General features: G+C 40.4%; 1 protein-coding gene across 2 annotated transcripts in view; it reads left to right on the top strand.

Moving 5' to 3' along the window:
• RYK (receptor like tyrosine kinase) overlaps positions 1-4,298 on the top strand; it is a 105,552-nt gene extending 101,254 nt beyond the window's left edge. For both annotated transcript variants that reach the window (XM_030329669.1, XM_030329668.1), the window contains exons 14-15: positions 2,804-2,940; positions 3,863-4,298. In XM_030329669.1, the coding sequence (XP_030185529.1) occupies positions 2,804-2,940; positions 3,863-3,974 (249 nt within the window). In that variant the 3' untranslated portion in view covers positions 3,975-4,298. The remainder of the gene's footprint in view (positions 1-2,803; positions 2,941-3,862) is intronic.
• The last annotated feature ends 14,210 nt before the right edge of the window (positions 4,299-18,508 follow it).

Raw genomic sequence — 18,508 nt, 5'->3', positions numbered from 1 at the left:
TCCAGTATGACTAGTGTCCTTATAAGAAGAGACACAGACATGGGAAGGGAGAATGTCAGTAAAAACAGGCAGAGTGAGTTGCCACGGCTGTAAGCCTAGGAACACCAAGGATTTCTGACTGCCACCAGAAGCTGAGAATAAGCTTCTAGACTCTAGAACTGTGAGATAATACATACTGTTGTGTAAGTCACCCAGTTTGTGGTACTTCATTATGGCAGGCCTAGGAAACTAATAAAGGTTTGTGTTTTTCTCTTTCAAATTTGGTAGAATTCACCCAGTGAAACTGGATGCAGTTTTCTTTGTGGAAACATTTTTAACTATGCATTCAATTTCTGTAATAGATATAAGCTACATACATTTTCTGTTTATTCTTAGGTCTACTTTGATAATTGACATCTTTTGAGGAATTTGCTCATTTCATCTAAGTTAATTGAATTTATTGTCATAAAGTTGAGTTCATATTTTTTGATGTAATGATGCTCTTTCATTCCTGGTATCAGTAGTGTGTGTCCTTTCTTTTCTTTGATTAGTCTAGCTTAGTGGTTTTCACCTCCAGCTGGGGGCATTTTTACCCTCCCCACCAGGGGATATTGAGTAAGATCTGGAGGTAATTTCAGTTACCCCACTTGGGGCATCTAGTGGGTGAGGCCAAGGATATTGCTAAGGATCCCACAAGATACAGGATAGTCTCTCACAGCAAAGAATTATGCAGCCCACAATATACATAGTGCTGAGGTTGAGAACCCTCTCCTGGAGTTTACAGTGTACACCTTCGACTTTCAAATAATATTCTACCACTCATGTTTAATAGAAGCATTTATAATATTTCCACTTAGTATCTCCTTCCATCCTTGATGCTACTGTGGACATACATTTTACTACTATATACATTATAAGCCCCACAATACACTGTTACTGTTTTTGCTTTAAACAATCTATTGAAGAAACTTTAAAATAAAAAAATCTAGTTGTTACTCATGTTTTTAGTATTATTCATTTTTTTGTGTAGATCCTAATTTCCATCTCAGCTTCTGTTTGTCTAAAAAATTCTGTATTTTTGCCTTCATTTTTGAAGTATATTTTGGCTTGGTATAGAATTCTCCATTGATAGTTTTTTAAATATCCTAAAAGATATCTTTCCACTGTTTTTTTTTTTTGCATAGATTATAATAAGAAATAAAGCTGTTGTTCACTAATATAAGGTTTTTTTTTTTAAATCTGTATACTTTAGGGAGTATTTCTCGATTTTGTTATTGAAAAATAATTACTTAAAATTTAATGCACTATGCTCAGATTTTGTACACAGACTCATTTTTGACTCGTGTGTTTTTCTTTTTCTTAATTTTTTTTTCTCCTTCACTCAAAAAAATTTGGTTTTTGGGGCCAGTTATTTCTCTGGCCTCAGTTTTTCTTACCTGTAAAATTGGGCTACCAGTGCTTCTCATAGGTTTTTTGTGAGAATTAGATAAGGTAAAGGATTCAAAATGTCTAGAACAGAAGGGACTCATAAACACGATACCATGGTACACAGATATCTTCCTCTTCATCCAGCTTCAGCTGTTCTGACCTCAGGGTTCACAAGTGGCAGTGGATCAGCGGGAGTCCCTGCTCTGAGCCCTTTCTGATCACATGGCAGTAACTCTATGTAGACGTGTTGCCTGCCTGCTGCACAATCCCTGTGAGCCAGGATAGCAATCCCTGTGAGCCAGGGCCAAAATGGGGAGTCCTGCTTGGACCATGAATAAACACTATTGCCACTGCTTATGATTTCTGTTCTTACTGACAGTTCACATGTTGATTTTAAATAAATCTGATCTTTTACTCAAGCGAGGGCCAAAGATGTTTTTTCAAGATACTTTCATTTATTAATTTAAATTATTTGAATATAGTAAAAATCCATGACATCTTATATTTAAATAGTTTACATATTTCGCGTATTCAGAATGCCCTTCCTGCAGTTAGGCTTAAGTTTTATTCATTTTCCACTTTTCAGTTATGGACACTAGCTATAGTTATATAATGTAACAGATTTTTCATTTTAGGAAAATCTTAGATATAATTAATGGTGGTGGGTGGTGGGTCTTTTTTTTTTTTTTTATGTTTATTTATTTTGAGAGAGAGAGAGAAAGTGTGAACAGGGGAGGGGTAGAGAGAGAGGAAGATACAGAATCCAGAGCAGGCTCCAGGTTCTGAGTGGTCAGCACAGAGCCTGATGCGGGGCTTGAACTCACAAACTGCAAGATCATGACCTGAGCTGAAGTCAGATGCTTAACTGACTGAGCCACCCAGACGCCCCTAGGGTGGTGAGTCTTGTAATCAACAGTAAAAACAGTTCATTCCGAGGGATCTAATTACCTTAGAATATATAATAATGATATTCACATTAAAGGGTGCATTCATTAAAATGCTCTTTTCTTTCTTTCTTTTTTAATGTTTATTTTTGAGAGAGAAAAAGAGACAGAGTGTAAGCAGGCTAGGGGCAGAGAGAGAGGGAGACCCAGAATCCGAAGCAGGCTCCAGGCTCCGAGCTGTCAGCACAGAACCCGACACGGAGCTCAAATTCACTAACTGTGAGATCATGACCTGAGCTGAAGTTAGACGCTCAACCAACTGAGCCACCCAGGCGCCCCCAAATGCTCTTTTCTGTCTCAGAGAAACTAAGTAGCTATCATAGACTTCTTTTGGTAGATGTTTTGCTTCCTTTAAGATTGGGTGCTATTTTCGGTTCATCCCTGGTCATGGGCAGCAGCAGTCTGCCCATGTTGTAAATGTTGCCTCATTGTGTTTCTCCTCCTCTCCTTAGTGGGCCTTTGGAGTGACGCTGTGGGAGCTCATGACTCTGGGACAGACACCGTATGTGGACATTGATCCCTTTGAGATGGCTGCGTACTTGAAAGATGGCTACCGAATAGCCCAGCCAATCAACTGTCCTGATGAACTGTAAGTGTTTCTGAATTTGAAGACATGGGTTTCACTCCATTTATGATACTGGGATAAAAGAAGAGCCAGTGTCCGTATTCATACAGAGACTTTCCTTTAGAGAAGAATGACTCTTTGGATTTGAATTAGACTCATAGAGAATCACAAAGTAAACCAGACTCATTCACTCTTTAATACATTTGTCATTAGAACATTTTATTGTTCTTCTATTTGTAAGTCTAATCTGAGAGACTAATAATGTACAGAGTAAGACAGTACTGAATACTGTGTCAGTTATTCTATGTAGAGTGAGTATCTGACTTTTATTTATACAGCCTTAGTTATAAAAAGCCTTTCTCACTGTCATCTTACCTTGTCAATTGGCGTCAACTGATATGTAAGGAAACTGCTCCAGGCTAGTGACTGAGATAGTTCCTGTTTCCTGCTTTCATCATGTAACTTCCCATATAAATTATGGGATTGAGGGGGGCAGGAGGCTATTCAGGGGTGACTGGGTGCACACGTGACTCTGGTCTCAGTTCCTGAATCCCCCGAAGCTTTATACACCAACGTGAGGTGGCATCTTTTGCACTGATTTCACTGTAGATGTAGGGTGCTTAGAGCTTAGATAAACTTTCTACTTCCTTCAAGTTCTTTCTCTCAGAAAACATGGGTTTTAGGTATTTATATGAAATCTCTGTATTTGCTGATGTATTTTGATATGACATCATGAAGAATGGAAATCCACACATAAAATCCAGGTAACTTGTTTTAGTTTCTTTTCATTTTAGAACTGCCAACATATAGTAATATTCATTGGTTTTTAATATCATTTTTTCCATGCCCACCTTTAGACAAAAAACATAACTGGCATCAAATTGACCAGAAGATTAGGAGTACTGTATTATCATTAACCCAGTTTTCCATTTGTGTCACTCTGCAGGTTTGCTGTGATGGCCTGTTGCTGGGCCTTAGACCCAGAGGAGAGGCCCAAGTTCCAGCAGCTGGTACAGTGTCTCACGGAATTCCATGCAGCCCTGGGGGCTTATGTCTGACTCGCTTCTCACAGTCCCACAGCATCAGGAGCACTGTGCCTGTCGGGGCTCACTTGGAACCAGTCATAGATGCTTCGTACATCATACAACACCAGCAGAAGCACATGTCTTCCGGAACACCGTGCCTTAGGAATGCTTTAGAATCTGAACTTTTAAAGACAGACGTAATAATGTGGAATATTTTCTAGATATCATTTTTATTAGGTTGAACTGAAAAGCCTTTTGTAAATTTTTTGGCCCCAAATTTTTTAAAACATAGTTACTTTGGACTAGGGGTACATTCTTACAAAATAAATAAACAGTTTTAAAAATTGTTTAAACACAGATATTTGAAATAGCTATCTTAGTGCCAACTGCTTTTTATTTTTTTACTTCGTCAAGGTAATATAGGTGATTCACCTTTAAAGTTTTTTTGTTTTTTTGTTTTTTTTAATATTTATCACTAGTCTTGGGAATGGTTTGTCTTCAAGATACATTACTTTTTCCTTAGGAAAAGAAAAACAGCATAAAAAGATGTCTGGTTTGCCTTGTACAGGAAAAGGCAATATTAGAGGAAGAAAACTGTGGGAAAGCTACGGGGAAAAAAATGAAAAAAAATTTAGAAATAGAAGTCCTTTTGTGGGAAACTTTTCTTTTTTTAATTTTTTAATGGAAATTATTTCTGCTTTCTTATTTTGGGGAAAGTAGAAGCTGAGTTCATTGAAACATCTTCAGTTTGGCAGGAATTAGTGTTTCTGTGAGCTGGAAGTAGATTTGGGGCAGGTCAGTAGTAAATGATGGCGATTTTATTTATTTTACTCTCTGAGAAAGGAGATAATACAGTTCCAGAAAGTGAAATCATGTTTCTAAGATTAAGAATCCCTTTTATTGCACCTAGGGTAGTGCTATGCACAGAGTGGGTGCTTGAGTTGTTCTGGGTAGTGAAGAAAAAAGAAAGTAAACTGGTAAATTTTGTGCTAATCTTCAAGACTGGCTTAAGTATAAAGTTATTTCTTAAAACACTTGAAAAATTAAAGGATTTGTTTTATATTACAACAGTATTGAACATATTGTTCATAATGAACAATTGGTTGTGTTTGATAAGTCTTTGAACATGTAGCAACCAGCTAGACATCCATGTAATCAGGCTCTGAAGCCCTAACACAGTTACAGCTGACTCTACTCAACCTCCAAAGTCTAATAAGATGTTGGGGTTATTATTACAAGGAAGTATTACAACATTGGAACTTTTATCCAGAGCCATTAAATGAGGGGTATGTATGTATTTATGCTTGGTTGTAGTTGGCCTAAGGCAGAGTTGAATGGGCTGCCTAAATAGCTAGGCCTGCAGGTGCCTGCCTCTATTCCCATCCTTACAGGTTATTAGGGAGAATGTGTAGCAGTTGGAGGCTTGTGCCATTCTTAAAGAAGTTTTATGAGTCAGCACATCTGGAAAAGTAGCTCACCCAGCACATGCTCTTCCAAAAGCAGACCAAGAGTATGATTTTTCTGAGTACCATTTATTTAATAACAGTGGTTCTTTGGTTTTATGAAATACTTAGCCCCCTGAATGCCCAGTTTTTTAAAAGCTCTTTGAACTGTTTGTAAGTTACAAATGATTTTGTTCACAACCTGTAATCTTGGCATTCAATCAACAAATATTTATTTAGTTCTTTATATGCATTATATACATAGAATGGTTCAACTCTAGCATCCCTTCCAACATTCACTTCATTCTGTTTTGTGTTCAGGTTATTGTTTAGAAATACATTGTTTAGAAATCACAGTTCTATTATGTACAAGATCAGTTTAAAAGAAAAAGTGCTGACATGTGACTTACTATCCCAAGTTAGCAGTTGCTCTTGGAGGTGCTCTCAGTTTGCTGGGATGTGTGATGCCTTTAACCTTATCTTTTTGTGTTTGTAAGCTGTTTTATGTTATATATGTGTTTTTGTTTTAGTAGGTGGTTTAAGAGTTTAAATAGATTTTTCTTGCTGAGCTACTTGGAGTCATTGACTTCAATGAAAAGAGCAGTTATAAGATTTCCATGGCTGGTCTTCTTCTAATTGTTTTGTTGTAGGGTGTGAATATTACTGAAGAGATTTTGCAGAAAAGGTACTTTTTATAGGGAAGAAGTAAATTAACAAAGCACTGATACGGTTTTATAAGTTGTCTCCAAAGACCTAGAGCTCTATTACAGTCTGTCCTTTCTTATAACACCCCCATTGTAAGAAAATTTTATTTGTAGAAGCAAGGAGGATTAGGTTATTCATTCAATACATGTATATTTATTGAGTGTCCATTGTATGTCTGGCTCTCAAGATAGGCAGGGAATAGGACAGATGGGGCTCCTCTCTTTCTAAGTCTTACATTCTGGTTGGGAAAAGCAGATAATGGACATAAGTAAGATTTTGGTAAGTGCTGTGGAAAAAAAATAGGTGTATCATAGAGAAAAACTTTAGGTGTAATATTTAGCCAGGCTTCTGTGAGCAGGTGGCATTTGAGCTGACATCTGAATGACAGGCCAGCTATGAGAAGATCCAGGCTGAAGGGACATAATTGCAGAGGCCTCAAAACAGAACAAACTGTCCTCTGGACGTGGCCTTTTCTGCTTATCTTCCAGCTGCTGCTGCTGGAAGATGAGGACACAGGCCAGCATGGCTGTAATATAGCTAGGGATAAGAGGGTACCAGATGAGGTCTGAAAGACACAGGAACAGATAACAGCAAGGCCTTGTAAGCCATGGGGCACATATTTTCTAAATAAAATGGAATTTTTCATTCAAGCATTTTTTTTTTTTTTTAAATAAGGCAGTGACATGATCTGATTTGCCATTTAAAAAATACTATGCCAGGTCTTTTGTAAAGATTGAATTGTAGGGAGGCAAGGGGGAAAGTAATAAGACTCGTTAAGAAATGTTGCATAGTTTAGGAAATAAAGGACAGTGGTTTGGGACCAATTTGGGTAGTATGAGAGATTGGAAGGGGCAGATTAGAGACAAGTTTTGAAGGTAACAGACAGCATCTAGATCTTTTGGATGTTGGAAGGTTGGGTGGAGAATGAAAGAGTAATCAAGGATGACTAGTTGGTTTGGGGCTTGAGCATCTTGTTGTATGGCCAAACTATATATTGAGATGGAAAAAAAACCTTGAAAAGGAATAGAATTTTGCTTTGGCGAAGGGAATCTGTAATTTGTTGTAGGCCGTGTTTGAGATGCCAGTTGGTTATCTTTGTAGATAGATGAGAGTCTGCAACTCAGGGAAGAGGTCTCATCGAACATGTTAATGTAGGAGTATAACATATAGACTATATTTAGAGTCATGGTATTGGATAAACTTACCTCTGGAGAGAGTTTAGATGGAAAGAGGTTTTAGGACTGAGTCCTATGCTCTCTCAACATTTAACACTTTAGTGAAGGAAGAAGAGATGGCAAAAGAGGACTGAAAAGAAGCCACTCTCATGGGAAAAAGCAACAACAGAAACAAGAAAATGAGTTGTCATGGGAGCCCAGTAAAGTAAGTATTTCAACATGGAGAAAGAAGCCTGTATGGAATTTGGCATTATGGAGGTTATTGACAAAAGCAGGAGGGATTGGAGCAAGCTGAAGTATGACTGAAGTGGGTAGGTGGAGACGCTGCTGTAGTCAGCACTGTTGAAGAGTTCTTCTTATGAAGGGGAATGGAGCATTTAACTACAGGAGATCAAAGAAGTATTTGGGGGTGCAGGCAGGGGGACTGGGAGGAGAGCATGTTTGTTTTCCAGATGAAGATACAGTACCACAAAATGTTCCAGAGGCTAATGGGAATGATCCAGTAAGGGAAGAAGTCCCTTTAGGGAATGGGACACGTTTTTTCATGTCATTTGGTCTATAAGCATGAAAGACTCTCGACTCCTGCCCCCAGTCTCTTTGGTTGTGGTAAAGGTGATGTTTTAATTGGGGAAAAAATGTGAAGGGGAGGGGAGGTGGTCCACAGAACTTTAAATGTTTCTGTTATATGAATATCAGGCTCTGTTGAGTTCACTTCCTTAGGACTTCAGACCCAACATGGTTGTCTTGCTCATCACCATCATCTTTTGCTCCATTGCCTCCATAACTTCCTACTGGCCTTGACCCTTAACCCACCCACCCAGACTCTGGCAGAGTGATGCTTCCTAAAACAGAGCTGCTGTCCCTGCTTAAGCCCTTCACCACTTTCCCAAAGCCTTCAGGATAGGGTTATGGACTCCCAAGTGCGCAGTCTCCACTGAACCCTGCAGTTTTACCTACTGCTTCTCCAGCTCACTACTCTTGCCCGCATGCATTGTGTCATTTCATGTGTCCTTTCCTTTGCATGTGCTGCTCCTCTTAGAGTGCCACACTCCACTCCAGATCACCCAGGTGTGCAGGAGACTGCTCTGACACCTTGCCCTGCTCCTCCAGGCTTTGTAGTTGCTTTTCAGCCTTGTTCCTGGGTTTGCACTGTGACAAAGGTAAGATGTGGGCTTATTTTTACCACTTGGCTGTGCATACCTTGAGGATAGGAATTTGTATGTCACTCACGTCTGAATCTCATTTGCTTAATTAGTGCTTGACACATGGTTGGATTGAATATTTAACGAATTGAGTAAAAATATCTATTTGCACGAGAGCAATTAGGCTTAAAAAAAGTCTGCTGATTCTTTAAAATCATTATCTCATATTTAAAATACTGTGTTCTATTATCAGTGTGATATTTATATTCAAATTTGAAGAGTTTAAGATTTATGTAATATAAACCAATATGGCATGAAATAAGAAGAGACAGATTGGTAGGGAAGACTATATCCCACCCCAGTGGTGGCTTAAACCACCCCCTCCCCCAAATCCCTTGGCCACTTTTTCACTTCATTATTCCCTGGTCACAGGAATAATTAGCCCAATGGCAGATTGTTTCACATTTCTACAAAGTCAGCTTTGTCATTACACATGAAAATAATTACCCCAAATGAAGTAATTCATTGACATCAGTGATAGATTGTTTTCCTGGTCTACCCCTCATCCCCACATCATATAATAAAAAGGAGGTGATATAATTTATGGGTCTAGAAAGGAAAAATACAGTTGCTTATTAAGTTAATTTTATTTGTACTTTTATTTTTGTGCTTAATATTTTAGAATAACATTGAACTTCATTCTTTGGGACACATGAACATCCTACATAAGTGTATTGAGTGCACTTATAAGTGTTTTATATATATAACTTTTATATATAAGTAGACTGAATCTGCAGGCCTCTGTTTGCTGAGTGCTGCTAAGATGTTAGAAACTTATTTAAAAAAAAAAAAAGAAATGGGAATTGATATTTGTTTGAGCAAATAATAATATGGCATTTGTTCATACTTGGTTTATCCCATATTTCAAAACTAAAGCATTTCTTAGTGATTTATTTTTAGAGAGGGATAAGCATTCCCGTGGGGATATATCAAGATTGGAGAAAACATGTATAGTTTGAAAATAAAATAACTATTTACCCTTAAAAAAAAAAGAGAAATCAAAGCTGACTTCATGATGCCTGAATGTTACATTTGGAATCAACTTTTTTGTATCTTTCTGAGTCTACTTTTTTGCCTTTTGTCTTCTTGGCTTCAAGAATAAGCACAGGCTGATGTTAGATAGGCATGCATCATGAGAGATAGCATTTGACTACAAGTGATAGAAATCTAACTGTAGGGACACATGGGCGGCTCAGTTGATTGAGCGTCTGACTTCGGCTTAGGTCATGATCTCACAGTTCGTGAGTTTGAGCTTCTCATCAGGCTCTCTGCCAAGAGCAAGGAGCCCGCTTCAGATCCTCTGTCCCCCTCTCTCTTTACGCCCCCCTGCTCTCTTTCTCAAAAATAAAAGAAAAAGAAACCTATCTATAATCACTTAACTAAATACAGGTTTATTTCTCTCCCATAACAAATCCAGAGAGAGGTAAACCAGGGCTGGTGTAGTGATTCCAGGATATCATCTATTACCTGGTATCCTCCATTTTTGCTGCTCTGCCATCTTTAGCATGCTTTTGCTCTCAGGGACCCCCAAGGGCCTAGACCTGGGAAGATGGGGAAAGGATGAAAGGCTAAAGGCATGCGTTAGCAGAGTCCTTTTTATGAGGAGACTGTTAACTTTCCCATAGTATATTTCCACCAGCATCTTAGAGTGGCCAGAACTGTAGCATATGGGCACCCCTAGCTCTTAGGCATTCTGGGAAATTAGAATTTATGGGACTTTTTTTCAATAGCTTTATTGAGATATAATTCACATATCACTCATTTAAAGTGTACAAGTTAATGATTTTCACTATATTCACATAGTTGTGTAACCATCACCACAATCAAATTCATTTTTGACCATTCTGAAAAGAAGTCCCATACCCACCAGCATTTCCCACTCCCAGCCCTAGGCAACTACTAATCTGCTTTGTCTCTATATTTGCCTATTCTGAACCTCTTATATAAATGGAATCATAAAATATATGGCCTTTTGCATGTAGCTCCTTTTTTTTTTTTTTTTAAGTAAGCTCCATGCCCAGCCTGGAGCCCAACGCAGGGCTTAAGTTCACCACCCTCAAATCAAGACCTGAGCTGAGATCAAGAGTCAGATGCTTAATCACCTGAGCCACTCAGGCACCCCATGTGCTTCTTTTACTTAGCATAATGTTTTTGAGGTTCATGTTGAAGCATGTATCAGTAATTCATTTCTTTTTTATTGCCAAATAATATTCCATTGTATGAATACATATGGGTGTATGTGTGTGTGCACATACACTCATACACACACTTCATCATCATACGGATATATACTATTCACTCATCAGTTTATACCTGTTTGAGGAAATTGTGTTTTTAGTTGAGCACATTCTTACCCTGAACAAAACTGGGTTTGTATTAGTAAGGAAGTACCATGTAGCTGCTGGTGGGAAGCTAGCAATGCCTGTCTCTGTGCAGAAATGGAGTAATGGACTAGAATCTGGTCTCCTGTAGCAATATATTTAATGCTTCAGAAGTTCTGTCAGGTATGAGAGGAAGTACAGTGATTGTGAAGTTTCAATGAATGGAGGGAATGCCCAGTTGGCTTGTTTTAAGGTTCGTGAATGCGGCCATATTTGAGGAGAAAGCCAGACAGGGATTACTGTTACCTAAACTTTCAGCCTCTAAGTCTGTGTCCCAAAAATCTGCTGTTCCCTTGTGATTGCTGTTACTTTGGTCTCTAGCCCTATTTTCCACTGGGCTATGATTCTGCCACCACTTTATAGACTTGAGCTTGCAAGGATATTTATTTCTCCTCAGTATTTGCCCTGAAGTATCTCCTACTGAGTGCCTTTCCTCTAGCTTCATGGTCTAATTACCTAGTGCCTTTGGAAGTAAGTCAAAGATTGGCTATATGTCTCCATAAAAATTCTTATTAAAAGAGCTTAAACAGAGTCACCTGGGTAGCTCAGTTGGTTGAGCGTCCAACTCCGGCTCAGGTCATGATCTTGCAGTTTGTGAGTTCGAGCCCTGCGTCGGGCTCTGTGCTGACAGCTCAGAGACTGGAGCCTGCTTTGGATTCTGTGTCTCCCTCTGTCTCTGCCCCTTCCCTGCTCATGGTCTGTCTCTCTGTCTCTCAAAAATGAATAAACGTTAAAGAAAAATTTTTTAAAGAGCTTAAACATTTATTTAATGCTATATGGCATGAATTTATTGAACTATATTTTATAAGCCTTTATTTAAACTACTTGCATCCATATAAGGTTTGTTAATTTTTGAAGTTAAACTGTTTGCCCACTCCGTTACTTAGTATACATCTAAAGAATGCCCTAGAAGTTGTCTGTATAACGCAGGGAACAGGATATTCTGGATACTTTGGGGGACTTGAGGAGGAATTGGACATAGGTCCTGGCTCCAGAAAAGCACCAGAGTTAGCATTTTTTTTTAATTTTTATTTTTAACATTTATTTTTTTTTGAGGGACAGAGCACGAGTTGGGGAGGGACAGGGTCGGGGGTGGGGGTTCACAGAATCCAAAGCAGGCTCCAGGCTCTGAGCTATCAGCACAGAGCCCAACGCGGAACTCGAACTCATAGACCATGAGATCATGACCTGAGCCGAAGTCGGACACTCAACCGACTGAGCCCCCCAGAAGCCCCACCAGAGTTGGTATTTTGAATAAAGTTCCTTTAACTCTGACTTTGCTGAGAATGGGTTTGACTTGACCATAATCTCTTCACCAGGAAATGCAAGGTCTTGACAAACCTGTGTTTTAAGTTTTGTGTTGGAATCTCTAGGCAGTGTCCCTCTGGCCTTTGCTCTTTTTGTTCCCCCAGAAATACCCACAGATGACTTAGCCGAAAGAAGGGCAGCTTTGTTTGACCTGACAGGCATTCTTGTCAGCTAAGCAGACTCTTGTCTTGTGATAAGGGCTCCCTAGGGTTCTTCTTGCTTCTTCTGGGAAGGCAGGAAAAGGAAGAGACAGGAGGCTGCAGCCTGGTGCTGCCAGGACCTGGGACTGGCTCCTCCCTGAGGACCTTCCTCTGTCTCCACTCTTCTTTCTGGCTACATTGGACCTCTTCCCACTTTCAGCATCCCTTTGTTACCAGCCTCACCATCTGGCTCATGTTTCATCTGTCCCTCTTAAAAGAGCCTCATTCCCTTTCCACAGGATGCAACATTTCAAGTGCATTTAAACAATATAATAAGGTTTAAAAATAGATATAAAGATTGCTTTTTTCCCACAGCCATTTTAGGATAGCATCACATTTTAGAGCTAAAAAGAGGGTAACCTAACTATATTATTTTTACAAGGAAGGAAACAAATTGAATTCAGTATCATTTCCCAGACTCAAGATGAAAATAGACTCTTTCTCATGTTGGTGATTTTTAGGGAGGTAGGTATTCTTTTCCAGAAAGGGGAATTCATTTATTAGGGTAATTGTTAATACTGCATAGGTGGGCATTTTAATGTGTACACGTCAAATGAGTAAACATTGAATTGATTTGAGTTTTTAGACCTGTAGTTAGTTTGGTATTATTGGAGCATACTGTTCAAGACAGAGAGGGGAAGAGAGAAGATTCAAGGAGTTGCATGAAGGGCCTAACACTGAGAGGTTTGGATTTTGCCATATAGGTGATGGAGATTCCATGAAGGGCTTCCATGAGGTAGTGACGTGGTCACCTTTGTTTTAGCAATATTAGTAGCAGCTAGCCATTGCTTACTGTATACTAGGCATTGTGCTAGTTCCTTTACATGCATTATTTCTTTTACTTCTCACAATCCTGTCAAGTAGTATTGTCATCATCTCCATTTTACTGCTGAGGAAAGGGAGACTGAGCTAGCTTGCACATATAGTTAGTTGAGCTGTAATTATAATTACAGTCCTGTAATTGTAATCCAGGGAGTCTGACCAGAGCACAGAGGGAAGGACATCTATACCAGTGGGATAAGAGGAGAGGATTGTAGGGGTGGCTGGGACATAGTGGGAGACCTTGTTTGATGCTTTCAGCATTTGTAGTGTCATAAGAGACAGCATTCTTGATTGAAAGTAAGAGGTTGGACAGAGACCTGATAAGTATCTTGAGACTTTGTAGCCTTTATTGGGTGGGTGAATTTGCAAGGGAGCTGACCAACATCAAGTGAAAGTGGAACTCAGCTGAGGTTGGAGACAAGGTATTTATGGTGGTACTGCCTTGATTGGTGGTGGCATTTTTCTCCACATATTTGACTATAGTAGAACCTGCTGTAACAAGGAGTGGATTAAATAAATATTTATTTCTATCTCACATTACAATCCAAAGAGAGGAAAGTGGCCCAGGCTGGTGGACTGGCTCATTTCCTAGAACCACTCAGGGTTCTAGATCCCCTTTGTGTTGTTCCTTTATTCTGTAGACTGTGCTAATATGGCTGCATGGCCAAAGCTGGGTCTCTGCCACTTCCAGCTCCTGAAAAAGGCTAAGAGCAGAAGTGGAAAGCAATAATTTCTTTTTAGGTAAGAGAGAGGGAAGTTGGGCACATTGCTTGTGCTCAGCGTTCTATGGGTGAGAACTTAGGCACTCACTGCAAGGAAGTCTGGGAAATAGATCTGTCTAGCTAGGCAGCCAAGTGCCCAACTAAAACTCTGTTATTGTTGAAGAAGAGAACATATTTAGGGGGCCAGATAGCAGTCTGCAGCAGAAGAGAAGGCTGACTGTGAGGTTGACAGGGGAACTGGAGTTTTTCTGAACAGGAAGGGGAACAGCAGTGAGGGAAGCTTTAGGATGTTGATAAGATGTGGGTCAGGTGGTCATTTGAGTTCTAGCTGGGCAAGGTAGGTAAGCCAGGATATTGGGGGCCTGGAATCCTTGAGTCTAGGAGGTAGTAGAATAGATGGCGAGACTAAAGGAGAGAGTGCTTGGAAAAGGAGTTCATGGTCTGATTAGAATGGGATCTGGGTTTGGATCTAGAGGTGGCTTCGTTCTGGAAGATGACAGGACCTGTGGTAGAGCCCGGGGTGAGATGGAGGTTTCTAGAACTGAGGTGATGACAGAGTATATTTGGTGTCCTCTGCACAGTGGTCAGACTCCCCATCTTAGCACACAGTACCCTTCATCATCTGGCCCCTGGCTGTCCTTCCCCTACACACCTTCTTTCTACCCAAGAATCTGTTTCTTTTTTTTTTTTTTTTTTATTTATTTATTTATTTTTGGGACAGAGAGAGACAGAGCATGAACGGGGGAGGGGCAGAGAGAGAGGGAGACACAGAATCGGAAACAGGCTCCAGGCTCCGAGCCATCAGCCCAGAGCCTGACGCGGGGCTCGAACTCACGGACCGCGAGATCGTGACCTGGCTGAAGTCGGACGCTTAACCGACTGCGCCACCCAGGCGCCCCCCAAGAATCTGTTTCTTAGAAAACAAATACTCCATTTCCCAGAGGTAAAAACTAAAAATGCCCATCTTGTGGAAAGCTACATCATTTTATTTTTTATGTTATGTTATTTTTATTTTATGTTATATTGTTATATAGATATATATGTGTGTGTGTGTGTGTGTGTGTGTGTGTGTGTGTGTGTGTGTGTGTGTATATATGTATTATTAAGTTAGTTAACATACATCGTTTTACATAAAGGGTGATTCCTGTTCTCAGGATTGTCAGAGGAGTCTGACCAGACCTCTGGGCCTAGATTGCCATGACTGTATCCAGGCTAGGACCTACCTAGAGAGGTTGGGGGGTCAGATCTGAGGTGGTCCTACCAGGCTGGACCTCCCACTGCCTCCCCAGAGCTCGCTCAGAGACCTTGGCCCTACATCTTTGAGGGAAGTCCCTGCAGATGCTAGCCATGAGAAGTGCTCTTACCATGCTCCCATCCAGAGGCCCTGCCCACCCTCCACCCACTCTCAGGAAAATGGTATAATTGGAAGTCTGCTGTTCAGATGACAACATTCAGTGCTGCTCGGTATGAGGCCAGTTTTGGTTCCTCTGTTCCTCTCACCCCCACACTCAACCCACTACTTCTAAATGTGTCTCTGCACTCCCCACTGCTCTTTCCTCTATCACCACCCCTCTGGTCTAGGCTTCCATCACTCCTCCTGGACTGTCATGACCTCTTCCTAATGGGGCCGCCCTCTAGCTTCCCCAGTCCATTCTCACAGTTGTCTGAACCATCCTGTGACAGGGAATCCTCCCAGCCCTTTGATTGCCTCTGATTTTCCCATCTTTAGTGGCTTCCTCCTCTGTCTGTGTACTGAACCATGACTTCCCTCCTCTCTCCATTCAATCTCTCACCTGCCTGGTGCTATCACACTGCCTGGAAAAGCTGATGACTCAACCACCCCTGGTCCGTCTCTTGGCTTACCTGGGGTGTCAGTACCTCCCAGCCTCGGACTAGTGTTCTTTCTGTACTTTGTGTATTTACTTTCTGGGGCTGCTCCCTCTGCAGGTCCTAAGAGTCCCAGACCTGCCAGATTCAGTGGTCTTTTCTGAGTCCTCATTCTCCTAACCCTCCCAACCCTATCACCCTCCTTGAAAGCCTCTTCTATCAACACTTCTCTCCTGGGCCTTTTCTTCCTCTTACCTTCTACACAGGCTTCCACCTCTCTCCCATTCTTGAGGTTCCTATCCCAGTCTCCTTTCTCCATCTTGCCCTTCAGTGATTCCATCTATGCTGAGGTAACTGCTCTATGCCCAGCATCCACACACATAGGTCTCTGGTCTAGACCTTTTTGAATATCTCTTTCTGGATATCCCCACCAGCATGTCACATAGCCATCTCATCTCCAACACAACCGACACAAAACTCATCCTCACCCTTCTCAGCTTCTACCAGGGCCTCCCCACGGAGCCACCTTCACTCCTCCTGTTGTGATCCTTATGGGATTATCTAGGGGAAGGCTTCTCACAAGGCTTCTCTAGTTGCCCCCCACTACCCCATCCTCTTGTGAGTGTCTGCAGGGTAGGTGGGCCAGCCTCTCCTGTCCCCTCTACCCACTCCCTCAGACTTTGGCAGTAACATCCTGTTTGGGCTTCCTGCCCCCATTTTCTTCCCAGTGATACCCTGGCTGCCAGAGATGCCTTCTTTTTTCTTTTTTGAAAATCACTCAAGCATTTATTGCAAACATAAAAAAATTGTTAAGAGGAATGTTTTCTTTCATGTGAATATGAAAGATGTATATTTTTTGATCTGTTACATTGTAAGCCCCCCAAGCAAAGAAGGGCCAATCCACTCCCTCTTCTGCAACTTCTTCTAGCATTTAGGGTTTATTAAATATAATGATATCTTGGCACAAAGAGTAATTTTACCAACCACATAAAGGTAAGGCTTCCATCACACTGAGAAATATACACATAGGGAAATCATTATTCCAAGAGTTCCTACTGGCAGAAAAAACCTAAATGTATTCAAAAGGCTTGATAAAGGTACGCCTTTATCTGGTCTAAAGGTCAAAAAGGTCTAGACCAGAGACCAAAGATAAGGTTACTTTCTAAGACACATATTCCTGAAAGAAACACAGAGAGACTGACTTAATTGTTAATGTTGATCTTAGGGGAAGATAGATGGCTATGTGTAGGGAGTTTCTACATGAACCTCACTGATGGGGTACTTTTCCCACAGCTATGTCCCCTTGGTGTTGCTTCCTGTCTAGCTCATATGTTCGTATATTCACCCAACCTACATTTATGCATGTGCATGATCCAGCTAAAGTCCTTGGAGTTGCTTTTAGCAGTGGTAACAACTTTGGCCCAATGGACCTGACCTCTAGACCCAGACATGAGACCACAGGGCGCCTACTGGGGTTGGGCTGCAGCCTGTGCTATGAGCCACTAAGGAAATGACCCGTGACCTAGACATCACCAACTCCTTGCTCTAATTCACCAGCACAAACATCACCTAGAATCTCATTCTGAAGAGTTGACACTGTTGGCTGACCTACCATGAAAGGGAGGCACTGGCAACTGCCATGGTGACTTCATGACAAATGGCCTTCCCTTACTCCTTCCTGCCCCAGGAATTCAGTTCCTTTGTATATTTTGTTTTTTAATTTTTATGCAGTAGAATTAGAAAGCGCACAGTAATTTGTTACAAGTATACTTTCTCATCTAGGCACAGGATACTAGTAGGTGGCCTTGAAATTGTTTTTGCATATCTAAGGAAAATACATTTTTATAACAAGTGTACTTGCTGTATAGTAAGCATTTGATTAGCTTCCTGTTTTCAGAGAGAAAATGCCCAGTGATGGACATAGGACTAGAGTTTGTTGTATTGATTAAACCCTAAAATAAGAGGGAGAAAAAGTCTTTTTTGAGGGCTAATGTTGCCTCTCCTTGTTCCATCTTCCATGTCTCTTAATCTCACTTTGCTTTTTTTCCTTATTTTAACTTTCTGTACTCTATATTCTGGGTACTTTTTGTAACCTCCCTTCTGATTCACTAATTCTGTTTTTTTAGTTGTGGTGCTACTGCTTAATGGATTTGGGTTTTAAATTTCAATGGATGTATTTTTTTTCTAAAATCTTTCCTTTTTCTTATAAAAATATATCTCTTTTTATGTAAGTAGTACCTTATATTTATTATTGTATCTTTTGTTTCTTTAACCATTGTGCACATGCCTTTTTAAAAGTCTGGACCATTAGTTCCACTGTTTTTTTTTTTTTTTTTCAGGTAACTGTTTTTTTTTCTTCTAAGTTTTTATTTAAATTCAAGTTAGTTAACATACAGTGTAGTATTGGTTTCAAGAGTAGAACCCAGTGATTCATCACTTATATGTGACACCCAGTGCTCACTCATCTCAACAAGTGCCCTCATTAATACCCATCACCCATTTAGCCCATCTCCCCCCACCCAACTCCCTTCCAGCAACCCTCAGTTCTCTGTATTTAAGAATGTCTTATGGTTTGCCTCCCTCTGTTTTTATCTTATTTTTCCTTCCCTTTCCCTATGTTCATCTGTTTTGTTTCTTAAATTCCACCTATGAGTGAAATCATATATTTGTCTTTCTCTGACTGATTTATTTCTCTTAGCATAATACACTCTAGTTCCATCCACATTTTGCAAATGGCAAGATTTCATTCTTTTTGATCACTGACTATATTCCATCGTATGTAT

Source organism: Lynx canadensis, chromosome C2 (assembly GCF_007474595.2).
Source record: "Lynx canadensis isolate LIC74 chromosome C2, mLynCan4.pri.v2, whole genome shotgun sequence".
Taxonomy (NCBI): domain Eukaryota; kingdom Metazoa; phylum Chordata; class Mammalia; order Carnivora; family Felidae; genus Lynx; species Lynx canadensis.
The sequence above is the reverse complement of the archived record's forward strand: the minus strand, read 5'-3'. Positions and strand labels throughout refer to the sequence as shown.